Source organism: Malaclemys terrapin, chromosome 5 (assembly GCF_027887155.1).
Source record: "Malaclemys terrapin pileata isolate rMalTer1 chromosome 5, rMalTer1.hap1, whole genome shotgun sequence".
NCBI lineage: Eukaryota > Metazoa > Chordata > Testudines > Emydidae > Malaclemys > Malaclemys terrapin.
This window is the reverse complement of record NC_071509.1, coordinates 3227196-3248429: the sequence shown is the minus strand read 5'-3', so window position 1 is coordinate 3248429 and position 21234 is coordinate 3227196. Positions and strand designations below refer to the sequence as shown.

The 21234-nt window shown below is 51.7% G+C and overlaps 1 protein-coding gene across 1 annotated transcript; it reads left to right on the top strand.

Annotated features, from left to right (window-relative positions):
• The first annotated feature begins 4149 nt into the window (after positions 1-4149).
• On the top strand, positions 4150-17626 carry TEX261 (testis expressed 261). Its single transcript, XM_054030015.1, has 6 exons — positions 4150-4299; positions 8494-8573; positions 10558-10711; positions 15225-15292; positions 16339-16441; positions 17395-17626. Exons 1-6 carry the CDS (start codon positions 4230-4232, stop codon positions 17508-17510), a joined length of 591 nt encoding a protein of 196 aa, XP_053885990.1. The 5' UTR covers positions 4150-4229; the 3' UTR covers positions 17511-17626.
• Positions 17627-21234: the final 3608 nt, after the last annotated feature.

Genomic DNA, 21234 nt, shown 5'->3' with positions numbered 1-21234 from the left:
GTCAAGAGACAGGGAGCAGGGGGGGAGGGTTGGATGGGTCAGGAGTTCGGGGGGGGCTGTCTGGGGGTTGGGGGTGTAAGGTTTTGGGCAGTCAGGGTACAGGTGGGGGGGGTCTCAGGAGGGGGCAGTTAGGGGACAAGGCACAGGGAGGCTTAGGTAGGGTGTGGGGTTCTGGAGGGCATTTAGGAGCAGGGGTCCCAGGAGGGGGGGGACAGGGAGCAGAGGGGTTTAGATGGGTCAGGAGTTCTGGGGGGGGGGCTGTCAGGGGGTGGGGGTGTGGATAAGGGTTGGGGCAGTCAGGGGACAGGTAGGGGGTAGGGTCCTAGGGGGCCAGTTAGGATGTGAGGAAGGTCTCAGGAGGGGGCAGTCAGGGGACAAGAGGCAGGGAGGCTTAGGGAGGGGGTGGAGTCCTGGGGGGCAGTCAGGGGACAAGGAGTGGGGGGGAGGGTTGGGGGTTCTGAGGGGGCAGGAAGTGGGAGGGAGTGGAAGGGGCAGGGGCGGGGCTAGGACAGGACGGGGGCGGGGCTAGGGCGGGGCTCCTCCCGTCCTCTTTTTTGATTGTTGAAATATGGTAACCCTAATTTTAAGCTAACATAAATGGGCTCATCGGGTGTTTTTTCCTGGTGGTGGGCCAAATTCATGCCTGCTGTAATCGCACAGAAATCAGAGGAAATGCCCCAGACCTGAATGGGGCCCAAGAACATCCTTAAACCTAAGGGGATGAGTTTAGTGACATGTTCCACAAAAGGGACCTTCGCAGGCCGAGAAGGTGCCTCACTCCCCATCTATCCCAAAGCACTGTCCAGAGGTGTCGGTATCATCTGCCCTGTTTCACAGCCAGGGAAGTGACGTGCCCGCAGTCACACGGCCACTCAGTGGCGGAGATAGAAGCAGAACCCAGGCGTCCTGAGTCCCAGTCCTGTGCCCCATCCACTGGGGCAGTAGGAGCAAGTCATATAAGGTTTGTTCAGGGGCTGTTGCAATCACTCTTTTGACCACCAGGTGGCACACTCTGCTCACAGCGCTGTTAATAATGAGCAAAGATCCTAGTTTTCAGAGATAAAAGACCCCAAATTCTCATGTTTTTATGCAGTTAAAATGAAGCGCTGAATGTTAGTTTCCCTACCCACAATACACATAAGTATCAGTTGCACACAGTGTTTTATTGATATATTTACAATTTCTAAGCAAGTTTGAAGCTTACCAATCGTTATAATAAAATACAATTAATGGAATTGCAATTTGTATTTCTTACTTATACCAAATACTTCTATGCTTGTATTCTGGACAGTGGGACCCTGTTTATCTGAGCCTCCATTATCCGGCTCTCCGTATTGACCGAACCACCAGCCACCTGGGGTTGACAGTGGCCGGGCTCAGGGTGACTGGGGCTCCAGTGGTCAGACCTTGCCGCCCGGGGCTGACCACCCGAGACCAGCCCCTCCATCTTAAAATAAAGGATAGAACGCTCTTTGCCATTTCCCCCGATTTTTGATGATCTGATCTGGCCCTGGTCCCAAACAGATCCGATAAATGGGTTTCCACTGTATATGTTTTTATTTTTTCACAAAATGTAAAAACGAAAGAGTCTCCGTAAAAACACAAATTCTGCATTTTTCCGTGGCAAACGGATTTCTGGGATCCCTGATAATGAGCTGACTTCCAAAGCCCATTCTCGCTGTTTCCTAAATGCTTCATTTGGGCAAAATTCCTATTGAAATGCATGGACCAAAAAGACTAATATTCTGGGGGGTGTTAACAGGAGGGTTGTATGTAAAACATGGCAGGTAACTGTCCTGCTCCACTCGGCACTGGGGTGGCCTCAGCTGGAATGCAGTATCCAGTTCTGTGTGCCACTCTTTACGAAAACTGTGGCCAAATTGGAGAGAGTCCAGAGAAGAACAACTAAAATGAGAAAAGATTTAGAAAACCTGACCTGGGAGGAAAGGTTAAAAAACCTGGATGTGTCGTCTTGAGAAAAGAAGACAGAGGGGGGACTAGATAAGAGTTCAAACACGTTCAGAGCCGTTATGAAGAGGACGTTGATCAATTGTTCTCCATGTCCACGGAAGGAAGGGCAAGAAGTCATGGGTGTGATCTGCAGCAAGAGAGATGTAGGTTAGATAGTAGGAAAAGCTTTCTAACTCTAGGGGAAGATTAGCTCTGGAACAAGCATCCAAAGGAGGTTGTGGAATCCCCATCACAAGGTTTTTGATTGGACAAACCCCTGTCAGGGATGGTCCAGGTTTACTTGGTCCTGCCTTAGCGCAGGGGGGAAGACTAGATTGCCACTGGAGGTCCCTTCCAGCCCTCCATTTCTGGTTCTGTTATGTCAGTGCCTTCACCACAACAAGATTCATCTTCTCTGGGAATGGCCGCTGGGCCCGGGGAGTCAGAATGGGAAGAGGGCTCTCTGAAAGCAGCAGCTGGAATTGAGGGTTGGGTGAGATGGCTGGAATTGGGCCGTTGGGGTTGGGATGGGAGTGCCAGGTGGGAGTTGGGTGGCTGGGTGGGGAGGCCGGTTGGCGGCTGTATGGTGGCGATGGCTTTGGCACTGGGAGCTGGGCAATTGCAGACTGAGGCGAGGTTTGAAGGAAGTGTGGTGGGGGCGGCAGGAACCCCCCGAGGAGCGGAGAGCCAGGCAGGGCTTGAGCAGGGCAGGGGCTGGGACAGGACAGTGCCAGCGACCCGGGGAAGGAGGAGCCCAGCGAGCGAATAGCAGCCAGAGATGGCACCGGAATGGGGGACCGAGCTCCTGGCCCCTCTCCTGGGCAGACTGCCTGGAAACCCAACCCCTGGCCCAGTGCCAGAGCTGCCCCGGACAGAGCCAGTGCCCTGGCCTGCAACGGGGAGCTCCCAAGGGTGGGGAACAAGCCTGGGTGCTCCCCAGAAAACCAGCCTGACAAGGGTCCCCAGCCCCACATCACTGACCGGGCAGGGGGTGGTAGAATCATGCTGTGTGGAGCCTGCCCCAGTTTGGGGGTTAGAGTGTGAGGGGGCCCTGCCCGGGGGTATTGGGATGTTGGGGGGCCCGGCTGTGGGGGTATTGGGGAGCCCGGCCATGGGGGGGATTGGGGTGTTGGGGGCCCTGCCTGGGGGTATCAGGGTGTTGAGGAGCCTGGCTGTGTGGGTATTGGGGTGTTGGGGAGCCTGGCTGTGAGGGGAGCAGGGTGTTGGGGGGCCCTGCCCGGGGGTATCGGGGCGCGGGCTGGCCCGGGCGGGGGATCGGGGAGGGGCGGGGCCGGGGGGGAGGGCGGATCGGGGAGGGGAGGGGCCGGGGGGTATCGGGGCGGGGGCCGGGCCGGAGGGGGGGGGCGGATCGGGGAGGGGCGGGGCCCGGCCGTGGGGGGGGAGGGAGGATCGGGGCGGGGCCGAGGAGGTATCGGGGAGGGACCGGGGGGGGGATCGGGGAGGGGGCTGGGGGGGGAGGGAGGATCAGGGAGGGGCGGGGCCGGGGTGGGGGGGATCGGGGCGGGGGCCGGGCCCGGGGAGGGGCGGGGCCGGGGGTTATCGGGGAGGGGTGGGGCCGGGCCCGGGGAGGGGCGGGGCCGGGGAGGATCGGGGAGGGGCGGGGCCGGGGGGGACCGGGGAGGGGCCGGGCCCGGGGAGGGGCGGGGCCGGGGAGGATCGGGGAGGGATCGGGCCGTGGGGGGGAGGGCGGATCGGGGAGGGGCGGGGCCGGGGGGTATCGGGGAGGGGCGGGGCCGGGGGGGGATCGGGGAGGGGGCTGGGGGGGGAGGGAGGATCGGGGAGGGGCGGGGCCGGGGGGTATCGGGGAGGGGCGGGGCCGGGGGGGGATCGGGGAGGGGGCTGGGGGGGAGGGAGGATCGGGGAGGGGCGGGGCCGGGGGGGGATCGGGGAGGGGGCTGGGGGGGAGGGAGGATCGGGGAGGGGCGGGGCCGGGGGGGATCGGGGAGGGGGCTGGGGGGGGAGGGAGGATCGGGGAGGGGCGGGGCCGGGGGGGGATCGGGGAGGGGGCTGGGGGGGGGAGGGAGGATCGGGGAGGGGGCTGGGGGGGGGGGGAGGGCGGATCGGGGAGGGGCGGGGCCGGGGGGGATCGGGGAGGGGCGGGGCCGGTCTCTCTCCTGCGCTGTCTCCCCCGGGCCTGCGGGGGTCGCTGTGGGCCGGGCCGGGCCGGGCCGCTCCCTCCCCGCAGCGGCCGGGCGCGGACAGGAAGCGGCGGCGGCCCGGGCCCGGAGCGAGGGGCCGATCGCGGCCCGCCCGGCGCCATGTGGTTCATCTACGCGCTGAGCTGGGTCTCGCTGCTCATCCAGGTGGCGCTGGTCACCCTGGCCATCGGTGAGAGCCCGGCCCGGCCCCCGGCCCCTACCCCCCCCCCCTCCGGTCCCCCGGCCCGTCCCCCCTCCGCCCGTCCCGTCCCCCGGTCCTACCCCCCTCCGGTCCCCTACCCCCCGCCGGTCCCCCGGCCCGTCCCCCCTCCGCCCGGCCCGGCCCCCCAGCCCCCCTTCCACCCACCCTGGCCATCGGTGAGAGCCCGGACCGGTCCTACCCCCTCCGCCCGGCCCGTCCCCCCTCCGCCCGGTCCTATCCCCCTCCGGTCCGTCCCCCCTTCCTCCCACCCTGGCCATCGGTGAGAGCCCGGACCGGTCCTACCCCCTCCGCCCGGCCCGTCCCCCCTCCGCCCGGTCCTATCCCCCTCCGGTCCGTCCCCCCTTCCTCCCACCCTGGCCATCGGTGAGAGCCCGGCCCAGCCCTACCCCCTCCCGGCCCGGTCCCCCGGTCCCCTACCCGTTCCCCCTCCCACCCTGGCCATCGGTGAGAGCCCGGCCCGGCCCCCAGCCCGTCCATCCCCCCCTCCCGGCCCCCCGTGGGACCGGCCCATCGGCCCCCTTCCCTGCCTTCTCCCACCCTGGCCATCAGTGACAGACCGGCCCCAGCCCGCCACCCTGATCCCCCCCCCCCCCCCGACCGGCCCTCCCGGACCCCCTCCCGACCTGCCAGTTCCTTGCCCCCCAGCCCGCCCCGTCTGATCCCCCCAGCACTGGCCCGTCCTCACCCCCCTGGATCGCCTGAACCCCCTGGGACTGGCCCGCCCCCCATCTCCCTCCTGGGCCCTCCCCCCGGGACCAGAGGACTTAACCGGAGGACTCCCTGTGGGGGGTGGGGGGGTTTGCTGTGCAGTGTGTGTGTGTGGGGCGCAGAGATGGGGGCAAGTCAGGGATGCGCGATGGGGGGGGTGTTGATGTCTCAGGCCTAGGGCTGCCTTTGTTCTGGGGGGTCTGGATGGGGAACCAGGGTAGGTACAGCCGGGGGGAGGAGGAATGGGGTGCCCAGCCTGTCCCCTGCAGGTGGTCAGGGCAGTGGCTGACCCGGTTCCAGGCCGCCTGCGCTGCGCCCTGCCTTTGGGGTGATTGCTCCTGTTCCCCGAGGGCAGCTCCCCCATCATGACTCCCTGTGCCTCTGGCCGCACCCCTCTGAGCAGCCCCTTAATACTGCGGTGCAGGGTAAACGCCCTCTCGCCCCCCGGGGTGGTTCCCCATGCCAGCCGCGAGGCAGGTTGGCACAGTGCGATGGGACACTGCAGCCACTCCTGTGTTCAGGGCTTGGCACCTTCGCCCAGCTCAAATGAAACCCAAGGGGGCAACTCGGAGCGAATTCCAGGGAGCCATAGTGTTAGGACAGACGTTTCCCAAGGCCACCCCGAGACAGGAACAATCTCGCTTACCATGTCCAAGGGCCCGGGGATGCGCTTTTCTCCCAGCCGCAGCTTTGTCTGCAAACCATCTGGTTCAAAGGGGAGCTGAAAAATAGCAACAGGCCACAGGGTCGCTAAAGGAACCAGCAAAAATATGGGACGCAGAAGACTGGACAAAGTATCAGGAATTTTATTGATGGGACCAGCCCTGCCCTGGTCAGGGTGGAACTGGCTGCTACAACGGGCTGTTTCCATCTCTCATCTCTGTGATTATCTGATGTGTTGGCCCCATGTTTTGTTCCCCAGAGATTGTAAGCTCTCTGGAGCAGGGACTTCTTCTGCTTATGTGTTTGTCCTGTGCCTGCTGTAAGTGGGCCCCATTCGGATTGTGGCCCGTGATTACGACCATACTAAATAATGACACTAATAGCTCTCTAGGACCTCTCATCTGAAAGAGTTTAGGGATCATGCCAGGGTGGATTTCATTTAAATCACTAGTCAGGAAGACTCGATTTAATCATGGTTTCCTACATAGAAGTGCATTCTTGGTGGTGGTTGTAACCTTAACTGTTATAACCATATTCTTCACAACTCAGAGATAGACGTAGGTTTCATTTTTAGAAGGCACACACTATACATTTTTAAACAGTGATTTATTTTGAAAACTTTTCAGATTAGTTTTACAGCTATATCAGACAATGAATGATTGTTTGGTTATTTCATTTACCAAAGGTAATTGAAGCAGATAGTTCACCTCCCAGTGACTTCATAAATCTCTCCAATTCAACAGGTTAATCATTAATATTTGGAGGATTTTCTTGCCATGTTTTATTAGGAGGAGAACATCACCAGACAGACATTTAAATTGATTTATTTAACTAAAACAACAACGTTATGTATTCTGGATTTTTTTCTTCAACAGCAAACTTATAATATTTTAACAAAACAAGCATATGCATTTTTGAATTAAACATTCAAGTTTTTTAAAGTCAGGTTTGTTTTTGTTAAAATTGTTTTTAACTAAAATAGTTAAATATTTAAAAAAACAAAAATTAAATCGACTATGTCAGCCATGTCAACATGAGAAACTTAAAATATTGGCTTCTGCAGCTAACTCAGTCGTCTTCACCTTCATTTTCCTGTTTGTTCATAATCTGGAAAAGAAAACAAGCTTTCTGGCTTTTTCAGGTCCAAACGATTTCTCAATTTCTGGCAGAAGAAGCTACTGCTGTTAAAAGTGAGATTATCACTTCAACAGTCTCTGAATCCAAGTGCTTAAGTGACTTCCACCAGTTCACTAGTGTGACTTTCTTTAAAACATCATCAGCGAACATATTTCTTGAATTGGTTCTTATTCCCAAACTGGGTCTCTTTTACAGCCTGCTGCCATTATAGGTTTTCCCTTCTAGTGAGAGACTGGTATGGTAAATCTCAAATCAATGAAGGCTACACTCAGAAAGAGCTCAAAATTTCTGGAATATGCTGCTCAAACAGTTTCCCTTTTGTTTCTACTGTCTGTCCCTCCCTTCTCACATTTATCTCCAGACTTCTCCTTGTCCAGATGTATTCCGCCCCCAACAATCTTCTATTCATTGAACTTTTTAAAACTTTGCACTTTTAGAGAGAGGTAAGGGATTGACTCAGTGTACACAAATTTGCAGAGGGACAATAGAGGTCTGTTATTTCCCACCTCTATATTTATTTATTTAAAACATTTTTGCTGTTAACAAGCATGTTATCTCTGGAGACACAAATCCACAGTTTGAGAACTGCAAAACTAAGCATCTCTGATGGTATCTTCTAGACTGAGCACTGAGTCGATTGGGTAGCTAGAAAGATTAACCTAAATAATCTGTACAGAAGCCCCTGAAGCCCCATAAAATTGGGTCCCTAATCCATGAACCATTGGAACTCATTTAGAAAACTTTTCTTAAACATTACATGAATATATTGTCTCATACTATAGAATTAGAATTTATAATCCCTATTCCATGATGAGATATCTTTGAGCTATAATGTATCTTAATTAAAACTATCTTTAGATAGGTTTTTTCCTTCAAAAAGCATTTTATCAAAAAAATTCGATTTAAATCAAAAAAATCTTTTTTTTAATTTATTTAAAAAAAATCATTGATTTGTATCCACCCTGGATCATGCCTCCCCCATCATTGAAATGCATCCACCTCTGGAGTGGAAGGCAAGCAGCTGTTTCACAGTGCCCAATGACATCACCCAACAGTTTAGATGGGGTCTGAAGAACCTCCATGTGAAACTGCGAGAGCAGCTGTAACTGTGATCATTGGTATTGATTGGCTGCAGATCGCAGGCACACCTAGTCTATGCTTAAAATCCCATTTGGGTTGCTCTGCTTGTAAATTGTTTCACCCATCTGGTGCGTCTCGCCTTTCGGTTGTTAGCTCTTAGGGCAGGGATTGTCAGCTGTTCTGCATCTGCGCAGCACCCCACAACGGGCTGATCACTACCGACTTCCAGCCCATCAGGTCCAAGTCGCTTGATCTGCCCCGCAGTAATGTTGTAGCTGTTTTTACTGGATACGCAGATCCAGCTTTTCAAATGAAGTCCACTGCCCAGCACCTGTGAAAACCAGGCCAATGTTACTCAAGTTGGGCGGCCAAAAATGGAGGCCCCTCCAATTAGCGCCTGGCTCTGAAAGTCCAGGCCACAATGTCTTGGAAACGGCTACAAGGCTTCCAGTGCTTTTGGAGTTTGTGAACGTGAATCTGTGGGGCTGAAATCCACTCGAAATGACCAGTCTCATTGGCTGTGAGCTGCAGTGAGAGTCTGAGCCTGAAATAACCCCTTTGTTTCCCTTCTAGCCGCTGGCCTCTACTATCTGGCGGAGCTAATAGAAGAATACACCGTCGCTACTAGCAGAATAATCAAATACATGATCTGGGTAAGTCTCTGGCTGTTTGTGCTCATAACAGTCCTGCGGTGGCGGGGAGGTAGATTAGATTATCTTTGAAGGACCACTTAGACATGTACTAGCCCAAGTCTCCTCTCAGTTAGCCTGTGAAGGCCAGGCAGTAAAATCAATGCAGAATGTAACAATTTTAGGGCTCCACAGCCCAGGTAAAACCACCAGCCCCATATAATCTGGCAAAGGGCAAAGCCGATGGCTCTCGGAAGCACCAGCCCACAAAACGAACTGTTCACAGTCAGTGCCTAGAATGGGGAAGCAACGAGGATCATGAATGTATAAAAATAAGGGGCTCTGGGCAGTCAGGGATCTGCCTGCCACAATACACAGGCTTGCAGAACAGCTGGGGACTGCAGCCAAACTCCTCAGGGAGAGAACTGCACAGCCCTGCCTTCCTCCCTCCTCCTCGGGCTGCTGAGGTGGTTGGGAGGGAGGGGCCGTGCTCCCTGCTTTTCAGGCTGCCATGGGAGGGAACAGAAACTTGGGGACCCTCTGCATTAGGGCTAGCCGTGGGGAGAAAATAACAATGACCTTCAGCTCCACTCCTCCTGGAGAGATGGAGGGGATTAACACGCCCAACCCCCCTGCAAGACAGGTTTGATCCCCAGATGGGGAAACTGAGGCACGGATGCCAAGTGACTCATCCAAGTGTCACAAGGAGCTGGGATTAGAATTTGGTAGTTCCTGGCTCCCAGTCCCATGATTGTGCTGCTAGATTGGGATGGAAGGTAGGAGGGTGGGTTGCCAGGCGTGTACGTGGTTTAAATGGTTAAGCAACCCAGGTGCCGAGCCTGTTTCAGACATCTCCGCAAAGGCTGAAGGAACTGGGTGTGTTTAGTTTGGAAAAGAGGAGATTGGGGGGGACATGATAGCGGTCTTCAATTACTTGAAAGGCTGCCATAAGAAAGATGGAGAATAGTTGTTCTCTCTTGCCACAGATGGCAGGATGAGATGGGTTCAAACTCCAGCACCGCAGGTTGAGATGAAATCTCAGGACAAACTTCCTCACTATAGGACAGTGGAACAGATGCCTAGGGGGGTTGTGGAAGCTCCTTCACTGGAGGGTTTCAAAAGGAAGCTGGAGCCGTCTGTCTGGGATGGGATAGACACAACAAATCCTGCATCTTGCCGAGGGTTAGACTAGATGACCCTTGCGGTCCCTTCTCACCCTGTGGTTCTATGATTCTATGAAAAATCACACCTCTCATGCAGCCCTTTTCACCGTAGATCTCAAAGCACTTTACAAAGGAGGTGAGTCATTAGCCCCATTTTACAGAGTCACAGAGAGGGCAAAGGACTTGCCTAAAATCACCTGTAGGCACAGGTCTCCTGAGGTCCCAGTCCGGTGCTCTAGCCGTTAGCCCATGCTGCTCAGCAGATACTGCCTTACAGATGAGCGGCGGAGGGCTCCAGCCTCCAGGGAAGGTGCTTCTGAAGCACTGTGCCCCTAGAGAAACTCCCTTTGCTTGGCTGATCCCCTAGGGCAGGACCGAAAGGGACATCTGAGTCCATGCATCCTGACCTCTTAAACGGAGGAGCGGAGCCTGCATGTCCGAGGGGAAAGGGACGATTTAGAGAGCCGCTCCAAAAGGCCTTCAAGGTGGGGATCAGCGAGGTGGGTAACATCATCAAGTCCCCTCGGTAGCGTAAGATCACTGATACTTGCAGCAGCTGAAAGGTAGTGTGATTTGAAGATGCCACGAGACGTCCTGGAGACATTCATAGTCCCATAGAGTTTAAGGCCAGAACGGACCATGAGCTCTGGCCGGATCTGTACGTAATAGGCCATCAAATGTCACCCAGATATCCACAGGCATGTTGTAGAGCAATCACAGGTCACACAGCTGTCTCTGGGCCTGACCTTGGATGAACTGAGCACTTGCAACTCCTCTGCTTGCCAGGGGGCGTACGTGATAGAGAGGCTGGATTAACTGTGGGCTGGGGCGTTTCTCTGTTTCAGTTCTCTACAGCGGTGCTTGTAGGCCTGTACCTCTTTGAACGCTTTCCTGGCTTCATGGTGGGCGTGGGCCTCTTCACCAACCTGGTCTATTTCGGCCTGCTGCAGACGTTCCCTTTCATCATGCTGACATCGCCAAACTTTATACTGTCGTGCGGTGAGTGGCTGCCTTTGGGGAGCAGGGGGATTGTGTGCTGCTGGGGAGGGGACAGGCATTTGAGAGGGTGGCGGGAGACCACCTCAAGAGCTTCTGCTGTCTCCACCACAGGTTCAGCTGTGTCTTTGGGCCGGCTAGTACCAGACATTTGAGTCTTTTGCAACACATCCTGCGGCATTAGCAAGTGCTGTGCCAATCAAGTATGTTGAACTTAGTTCAGCACCTTGCATCTGGGGATTATAAAGCACAGGCAGAGGTGGCTAGCCAGTGGCAAAGCCGGGAACAGAACACAGCTGTACTGGCTTTCCGTCCTGTGTCTTACCCTCAAGTCCTGTCGCTTACACTCAATGTGCAGCAACAGTCAGAAAAGCGAATAGAATGCTGCGCATCATTAAGCAAGGGATAGATAAGACGACAGAAAATATCACATTGCCTCTCTATAAATCCATGGTACGCCCACATCTGCAATACTGAGTGCAGATCTGGTCGCCCCATCTCAAAAAAGATATACTGGAATCGGAAAAGGTCAGAAAAGGACAACAAAATGATTAGTGGTATGGAACGGCTGCCACATGAGGAGAGATTAATAAGACTCGGACTTTTCAGCTTGGAAAAGGGACAACTAAGGGGGGATATGACTGAGGTCTATAAAATCATGACTTATATGGAGAAAGTAAATGGGAAGTGTTATTTACTCCTTTTCATAACACAAGAACTAGGGGTCACCAAATGAAATTAATAGGCAGCAGGTTTAAAACACACAAAAGGAAGTATTTCTTCACACAACGCACAGTCAACCTATAGAACTTTTTGCCAGAGGATGTTGTGAAGGCCAAGACTATACCAGGGTTCAAAAAAGAACTAGATAAGTTCATGGAGGATAGGTCCATCAATGGCTATTAGCCAGGATGGACAGGGATGGTGTCCCTAGCCTCTGTTTGCCAGAAGCTGGGAATGAGCAACAGGGGATGGATCACTTGATGATTCCCTGTTCTGTTCATTCCCTCTGGGGCACCTGGCACTGGCTACTGTTGGTAGACAGGATACTGGGCTAGATGGACCTTTGGTCTGACTCAGTCTGGCCGTTCTTATGTTCAAGTCTGTTCTTCCTTCCTGGAGTAACTTGCCCAGAGTTACACGGCAATGACAGGTGGAACCAGAACTGAGGGTCTGCTCTAGCCACCAGACCGGGCTATCAGCCTATAAGTACTGCACTTGTAGGAGATGCTGCTCTATACTTAAGGATCAGAAGTCCTGGTGCTCATCAGGTGCTCTGTGGGAGGTATATTTGGTAAAAGGCAAATATATTTTTAAAAGCAAACTTGAAACGTTTTGGGAAAGAATGTGCGTGTGCTCTTATAGCAGTGCCAGGAGAGACTATAACCCCATCACTCCAGAATTTTTCCTACTAGATGTAAAATACACCCCATGTGGTTGTTAGGGGCCGACGGGGAAAAGGAAAGGAGCATGGCGAAGTCGCTTAGGCCTGGGATCAGGATTTTATGTGGGAATTTAAAAGAAATCATTTGAGAGAATCGCACAGGAAAAGAAACGCCTCGTTGAATTTAAATCAGTGGGTGTTAATGTTTGGATTTCAACATTCCTTGTTGCTGTGGGCTACCTCTACAGCCTCCTGGATTCTGTTCCCAGCAGTGCTACAGACTTCCTGAGTGATCTTGGGCAAGTCCTTTGCCATCTGTTCCTCAGGCTCCCCAGCTGGGCTTGGTAACATTTCTTTGTCCCCCAGGGGGCTGGTTAGAAGGCTCCTTGAGATGCTCCGGTGGAAGATGCTGTCGATGGACCAAGTTGTATGATTAATTAACAACTGTCCTGCCAGCACAGGAGAAAGCAAAACTGACCAGTTAGTTTCCTATCCAGTCTGAGTGAAGTACAAGGAAAGGGAAACAGTCACTGAGGAATGGTAAATTCAGATGGTTAAAATGATTTTAGTCTAATAATCTAAGCTGTTAGTAATGCAGGTAAAGGATTTTTAACTTGACAGAGTTCTTGAACTAAAATGAAAGTTAAACAAATTCTCATTATTATTATTTATTATTTGCATTAGTGTATAGCACCTAGGTGTGGCCTGGTGTGGGTCACAGCTGAGAATGCCAAATTCAGGACAGACTGATAATGATAGGGCAGACACATCCCAAACTGGTGGCTATTCTAACATTACATTCACCAAACCAGGAACAAAATGAGCTTCTATATCACCACACTGCTTAACAAGAAGCTAAAACACAATCCCCTAAGCAATCCAGCCCTTATCCCCACCCAGACATCTGGTCTTTACGATGAGGTTACTGAGAACCAGATTCATTGTATGTAAAGTTCTTCCAGTCTCAAAGGATCAGCCACTTCTCCAGGTCAATATCTATCTCAGATCTTACCCCAAAATCACACTGATGCCAATCCTTTTGTAACTAAAAACTAAAGGTTTAATAACCTAGAAAGAAAAGAAGAGAGTTGTTAAATGGTTAAAAGAGTCATATACATTACAGTTGATTTCCAGAGTCTCTAACTAAGGGTCATAGGAGTGATGTTCAATTTGCTGGCTTGTAATAAATCTCTGCTTCACCCAAGCAGGTAGAGGGTCATTCGGTCCTTTGTTCCAAGCGTCCTTAGAAAAATCACAGTCCAGAGATGAGAAACAGGAAGGAAAACAGAGCAGTGATGGCACAGCTTGCAATTTCTAGCTCAGTTCATGTGAATGGAAAGTTCCTGGCCAGTGTGGAACACAGGCTCACATGGGCATGGAAAGTCACTGTAAAAGATGGAGTCTTAGCTCACATGTCCTTACATGCTTTGCTGAATCAGAGGGGTAGCCATCGGCTCCACACTGAGGCATCCCCGGGAAGGGCTCTTTGAAGAGCTGATGCCTTTCCATGGCCGACCAACCAGCGATGGCTAGTCTGAATGTAAATTGGGCTGGGGGGTGTCACCCACGAACACAACACATGTCTGAGATACAAATACACCGCCAATATTCATAACGTCCGATGCAGAGATGATACATGCATGTAAACAGGATCATCGTACTTAGCAGATGGCAACCTTTCCATTGATACCTTACGTGACGTACCTTGTATCAGATTTATTGCAGTTGTGCAACGTTAGTGATTGTAACAGTAGTGTGCTCCTGGTTATCGTTCTTGCTACACAACATCACACTAGGAACCCCCAGTCGTAGACCAGGGCCCCATTGGGCCAGCTGCTGTACAAACACAACAAAAAGGCAGTCCATGTCCCAAGGAGCTTACCACAACCTATAAGAGACATTAGACAGAGATGGGACCGCTCGGAAACAATGGAGCAGTACTGAGCTATGATCTTCCAACACCAGCACCCTAGTTGGACCCTCTACTTCATATACTGTGCTTCCTAGAAGCTATGCAAGTCTGAAGCTGCAGCTCTGATATTGCCTCATTGTACTTGTCTGCTATGCTGGGACAAGCTTCATCTAGGTAAGACACTGGACTAGCTGGACCATTGGTGTATCAGCAGCTAGGTAGATGTAAATGATTTCAGTAGCACTGAATTACTTAAACGACTCTTGGAGTTCCTGTGTATGTTCTAGAGAGCTCTGTGTATATGATTAAAAAAAACCCTTTAGTTCTAAATAATTTTTAGTGACCCTTTGTGTCTAATGTGAGTTTATCTGCTTCCTGAAAAGGAGAGCAGCTCTCCACTGGCATGTCATCCGGAGTTTGGCATTCCAGGTGTCCTACAAGCCCAACCACCTTGTGGTTTGATCCTCTCAGATTGCTGCGTGTGTGCAGGATAGGGTCGGCTCTGTTCTTGCATAGGAGCTCTCCAAGGGACTGTAGGAAGTGGTGTTGGTGCTCCAGAAGGTGGAGTCGCTACTCTGAGTCAGTCCGGGAGCAGTGCCCAGGCGTGGCGCTAGGGGGCGCTGTGCTGGTGGCAATGCTGTCTTTTGAACCAGACATAAAACCAAGTTCTGACCCCTCCTGGCTCTTAAAAAGCTGGTGACGCTTCTTGCAAGAGCTAGGGGTGTTAAACCCTCTTTCCTGGCCGCCTTCCAACGTGGCCTGCTATTCCGCCCCACTTAAAACTCCCCTTGTGCAGCAGCAGTAGTTGGATGTGACTGTCTTCAACTGTTGTGTGGCCTAGAGCCTTACGGATGCTAGTCTCTTCCTCCAGGAATTCCCCAACAGAGAAGCGTGCCCGTTGTCACACACACTAAGTGGCAAAGAACTCAGGTGTCCTAGCTGTCTGCTCTGCCCACTTGGACTGCACTCCCTTTGTCATCAGAGAGATTTGCGTTGTGACGAGAGGGGTTATCCTGGTGGTAGTAAGATATTGACTTTGTGTTGGATCCATTGCTGGGGGCAAAGTAACGGTATGATTGTATCTCGGATGGCTTTTATAGGACTGTTTTCCAGGGCCCTGCAGTCAGGGAAGGTGCCTCACTTCAATGAGCCTGCAAAATAAGCGGGGCGATGGGTATTGCTTTAAATCTGGCAAGTCACTCTCTCCTTTCCTTTGGCAGTGCTGGTTATATTGAACCACTACTTAGCGTTCCAGTACTTTGCTGACGAGTATTACCCGTTCTCAGAGGTAAGAGACCATTCGGGAGAAGCATCTCTTTAAGCCTTTATAGACTTTGGAGCTGAGTGGAGTGCTGGTGGGAGGAGAGGAGAAGAGAAGGGAGGTCAGAGGTGACCTGCCAAGGAAACATAGCTGTCCCCAATTTGGGGGCTTCCCCTCCTTTGTTGGCCCTATTAAAGATGCCCTGACAGTGTTTTCTCTCAGGACTTCTCCAAGTATTTTTTTCTGCTTGTTTTTTCCATATCAGGAATGTCGAGTCTTCACTTTTGGGTTCTTTGGGGGATGTTTTTTGCCAGAGGACTCTCTGGAGGATCCAGAAATGTGGATTTCGTGCTTCCTCAGCCTAAATAAAGGGGCGGGGGGGAGGGGAGGGTTGAATCCTTCACAGAGCCTTTCTCCCAAGTGTTTTGAGTTGAATAGGGGTTAACAAAAGACAAAAATCCCTTCCCCTCTGGTGCAATCTGGTTTCACTATCTTGGCATCTCCTGCATGAAACCTCCCAGTTCACCAGACATCCTAGAGTATTCTGGGGTAGACAAGACCTGAATTTAACCTAATGGTTTCTACACAGCTAAATAAAGATGTGTGCGTGCTAGTTCTGGCCAGAGGGTTATTGTAGAGATCTAGTGGAGAACCAGGCTCCACCTCAGAGAGCTGTTACCTTCTAGTCTGATCTTACTTCAGCTTTCTCCATATCTGCTCTTCTTCCCCCCCCCTCCCCTCGCTCCCAGGGCATGGCAGGTTGTCAGATGACACAGAAGCAGGGAAAGGTTCCTGTCTGAGCCCATGGGATGCAGCCTGTTTGGCACTCAGAGCATTTCTTCCCCCTTCCTTCCTACCCTCTAAAATGTCTGAAACGCCATTTTTGCCATCCTTGGATTTGACTACCAAGACGCTACTAGTTTGTAGGCTTCTGCCCCAGGAGAAATGTCCACGTGGAAACCTAGCGGTTAGGTAACTGACGATTCCGGATTGTTAGCTGCAGCTGCTGCAGTGAGTCTGTTGTGATTTGATGGTAGCTTGGTCTCTCACTGCCTCTCATGTTTCACCTGCAGGTTCTTGCCTACTTCACGTTCTGCTTGTGGTTAATTCCCTTTGCATTTTTTGTGTCCTTGTCGGCCGGAGAGAACGTCCTACCTTCTACGGTGCAGCCTGGAGGTGCGTGCGTTTGATGTTCTGGGAACCAGCTCAAGCCAGTGCTCAGTGGTTACCCTCCCCTTGACCCCAGAGGGTGTGACTTGTAGAGACCACACATCCCACGTGCTCTGAAGGGCTAGATAGTGGGGCGGAAGGCATTTAAAACCGGGCAGGATATATACTTAGAATTCCTATTAAGGAGCGGTCTGGCAATGCCAACAGTCCTGCTGGGGCCTTGTGATCTTTGTGAACTAGGCCCCCATGTCAAAGATGAGGAAGGATTGCCCAGTGGTTAGGGCACTAGCCTAGGACTCGGGAGACCTGGGTTCAATTGTATGTTCACAAACTTCCCGTGTGACCTTGTCCAGTCACTTCGCTTCTCTTGTGTCTGGGTGCCCCAGCTGTGAAACGGGGCTATTTCGCTGTCTCACGGGGGCGTTGTGAGGATAAATACACTAAAGACTGTGGAGCGCTTTGAGATCTGCTGATGAAGAGTTCGGGAAGGTTATTCCGTCTTATGAAATGTAGCTGTATTAGATCCCCCTGAGTAGCTAACAAGTAGCTGCTGTTGCTTCCAGTTGGGCAAAACTTGGGCGTCCAGCAGAAGCTATCTAAGTGATGGATCTATCGGGGATCGATTTATCGCGTCTAGTGTAGGCGCGATGAATCGATCCCCGATCGCTCTGCCGTCGACTCCTGTACTCCACCGCAGCGAGAGGCGGAAGCGGAGCCGACGGGGGAGTGACGGCCATCGACCCCGCCCCGTGAGGACGCAAGGTAAGTCGACCTAAGATACGCTATTCTCGTAGCTGAAGTTGCGCATCTTAGGTCAATTCCACCCCCCCAGTGTAGACCCAGGCCTAAGACTTTAAAAGGGACTCTTCTTTTCCCAAGACCGAATGATTTTTCATAGAGCTCGTGGTGCAATATTTGCTGGATTTGATCTTATTGGCCCGTGCTCCCTGTCTCCACAGATGACGTGGTATCGAACTACTTCACCAAGGGGAAGAGGGGTAAGCGCTCCGGCATCCTCATCATCTTCTCCTTCATCAAGGAGGCCATCCTGCCCAGTCGACAAAAGATGTATTGACCCCCTCCACGGCCAACATGAACTGTGATGAAGCTGAAGGGAAGACCCCAGCTGGGTGTGAACGTCAGCGCTGTCCCTGGGTCTCCAGTGAAACTCCCTCCTCCCCCCCCCCCCCCACACACACACACACACACACACACTTCTCTCCAAGGGATTTTGTTAGGAATGTATAATCTGTGCAACGCCCAGAGGCAGCTGCCGTGTCAAACATGCGCGCTCGACGCCTCTGGTGGTGCAAATGCAGGAGATTGCCTTTTTATACCTCTCCGATCATCCCCTGGGACTTGCTGACAAGGAGGTGGTTCTGTTCAAATTGAGTTTAAGGAGGGCGGCAGCCTCCGCGAACCATGGATTGTGTTCAGAGACCATGATGTGGGGCATTGCCATCTGTTCTTATTTAAAGCCAAAAGCCTTTGTAGGGCGTAGTTTGTCCGAGGGCAGGAGGAACACACACAGTGTCTAACTGGGGGTTTGCATACAGCTATGATTTCAAAAAATGAATTCCAAAACATTTCTGTCTGGAAACTTGCCACTGATGGAGAGAGCTGGTGACGCAACTCGCTCGCTCGTTACAACATGCGTATCCATGATCCGGACACAGAGGCCAAGACCACGGTGTGTCTGTGAGCCTGGCGAGCACTGGTGCACTCTGCTCCTGCGGCTTTTAAAGGTGACTTGCCAAGGATAAAAATTGGACACGTGCCTCTTTTGCTGCTTTATGATGATATTTAAAGATGGCCTAAAGGGGGTTTTTTATATAATTTTTTTTCTGCTTGTTTTAACCTAAGACATTTCAACTTTTGTCTTCCCTGGGTTTGCTAGTGTTGGAGGGCTCAGAAGTGGCTTGTAGGCTTCCTAAACTTAATTTAAAGATGTTGACTCTTCCACAAAAAGAGTTCTTCTCTTTGCTGGGCTAGCCAGTTGAGCGAAATTTATGTTGACAAAACCAGAGAGCCCAGCATTCAGAACTGTGAATAACAATCGCTTCCCTTCTCCGTCAGGTTTCCAATGCCATACAGTTCTCCAGCCACCAGTACAGTCTTCTGGGGGTGGGGGGAAGAGTTTGACAAACCCTGAATGTTCAGTGAGAGCAAGGGGAAAAACTTGTAGGTGTTTTTTATGTATAATAAAGAAGCAAAACCAGGGCCCAACCTCATTTTTGCCCCTTTGCTGGTCACCTTTAACTGTTGTGCCGGGAATAGAGATGTTTTCATTAAGGTGGTGCCACACTTGGAATTGGGAGTTCTGCCACCAGGCAGCATCTCCTCCTCATTTTGAAAGGGTTTCTGAAGATTCCGTGAGACATGAATCTCTTCTCTCGTGGGCCAGCTCTGGATGAGGGCCACGGAGAGCTGTTGAAATCTATCCTGTGTATTGAGAAGAGCCTGGAAACCGCAGGCTTTGTCTGGGGGATCCTCTGACAATATCTGTCATTCTCATGCTTAATTTAATGGCAGCGTGATTTCTGTTCAAGTACCAAGTCTCTCTTTTAATAAAGGTTCTAGCTGCAGTTTGCCTTATGATCAAAGGAGCTGAAATTTGCAGTCTCCCTCTCGGCACTTCACCACAATCATAATTTGCTGGTTAAAGGGGAGGCTTTCCAAGCCCTGAAGCAGTCCAATGCTCCTGTTTTTAAGAGAGCTACAGGTGATGTCTGTATGATTTGTATAGCACCAAATATGATCTATACAGTACTTTGCTAACCCTGCATCAAAGAGCTAAACATGTAAGGCCCAGATTCTGTAACACTTAAAAGCATGGTGAAGAACTGGAGCGGGTGCCGGCAAGGGCCACACATCACTCGAGGGCTGGAGAGAATGCCTCACAATAAGAGATTTAAGGAACACATCTGTTGGGTGTATCAAAAAGATTAAGGTGACTTGATTAAAGTTATTTATTACTGTAGGACCTAGGAGCTCTAGCCACAGACCAGGACCCCGCTGTGTATAAGTACCTTAATGGGGAGAAAATACTGGGTACTAACAGGCGTGTTAATCTAGCAGAGAAAGACAGAACAAAAACCAATGCCTGGAAGTTAAAGCCTGACAAATTCCAATAGGAAATAAGGTGCAAACTGGGGGAGGGAAAGTGATTAACCATAAACTCTCAAGGGAAGTGGGGGATTCTCCACCTCTTGATCTGTAAATCCAGCTTGGAGGGCTTTCTTCAAGATGCCTCAGCCAAGCACGAGTTATTAGGAGGTCAGATTAGGTGATCAAATGGTTCCTTCTGGCCTTAAAATCTGTTATCTGGATCCAAGCAGGTAAACTCACATGGTGTGTAAAGGTCCATTGACTTCAGCTGGGCTCATGTGGGCACAGGGTCTATCCACATGGATCCACCTGCAAACGCTGGCCCTAAGCAGCTAAACTGCAGAAGGAAAGGTGCGGAGGAGTGCAGGCTGAGGTTCTTAATTAAGACCGATCTGTACAGCTCTTGGGCTGATTTAACTACTGGTTTAGAAACTGATTCAGTTTCATCAGCGCAAGCCCTTAGAGAGGATGGAGTTAGACCACTACAAAGGTGCCGATCTAATTACGAGAATCAGCTATACTGATAAACACCTTTAATCTGCATCCGCACTTGGGAGTTACATTGATTCAATTGTTTGTCTCTTAACTCATATGGTTAAAGATGCATGAATCAGCCCTGCCACCCGAATGCAGAGGTTAAACACTGAAGAGCAAAATGAGGGAACATCTCTACAGGACTGGGTGTGAAGAACTCCTGGGTTCTGACTTTGACTCGGGGGCTTGAGCAAGATGTGCTCTTTGCCTCAGTTTACCCATCTCCAATTTGCTGACTATTTTTTAATATTTATTCAATAACCTCCATGTTTAATTTGGATGAGGCTGCTGTAGGGATCTTACTGCAGAAGCTAGGTTCAGCTTCCAGTGAAGTACAGGGTGGGGGAAAGATGAGACTCTCGTCTAATTTTTTGACAAGCCAAGAACTGGCTAGTGTATTTGCCCAACTGTCCAGTCTACCCTGTGAAAACTACCCTGTGTGAGGACCTGGTTATACCATCATACTTACCAGGAGGGTCATGAGCGAAGTCCTGTAGAACCTCCCTCTTTCCTCCTTCCCTCCGTGGTGCAGGGGCTGATATAACATTTTGGGAGGTGCAGTGGTGCTTGAATTTTATTCTCCACCTTGACATCCTGGAATAAATTGCCCAGGGAGGTTCTGGAATCTCTGCCATTGGAGGTTTTAAGAGCAGGTTAGACAAACACCTGTCAGGGATGATCTACATCAGTGGTGGGCAACCTCAGCCCACAGGCTGCACGTGACCCGTGAGGGTAATCTGCTGGTGGGCCGTGAGACAGTTCGTTTACATTGACCGGCTGCCCATAGCTCCCAGTTGCTGCGGTTTGCCATTACTGGCCAAGGGGAGCTGTGGGAAGCGGCGGCCAGCATGTCCCTGCGGCCTGTGCTGCTTCCCACAGCTCTCATTGGCCAGGAACGGCAAACCGCGGCCAGTGGGAGCTGTGGGCTCAATGTAAACAAACTTCTCGCGGCCCGCCAGCGGATTACCCTGACAGGCCACAGGTTGTCCACCACTGCTCTACATCATACTTAGTCCTGCCATGGGTGCGGGGGAATGGACTAGACCCCTCAAGGGCCCTTCCAGTCCTACAATCCTATGATTGTCCCCCTAATATCTGCCACTATTAAACAAACAAACCCTGGATTCGGCACCTCAGCTGGATGTTTTAACTCTAAG

Bases quoted from the DNA above. Each gene is read 5' to 3' on its own strand.
- TEX261 (XM_054030015.1), top strand. From the start codon at position 4,230: ATGTGGTTCATCTACGCGCTGAGCTGGGTCTCGCTGCTCATCCAGGTG. The intron at 4,300-8,493 runs GTGAGAGCCCGG...TTTCCCTTCTAG, and splicing joins GCTGGTCACCCTGGCCATCG to CCGCTGGCCTCTACTATCTG. The intron at 15,293-16,338 runs GTAAGAGACCAT...TTTCACCTGCAG, and splicing joins AGTATTACCCGTTCTCAGAG to GTTCTTGCCTACTTCACGTT.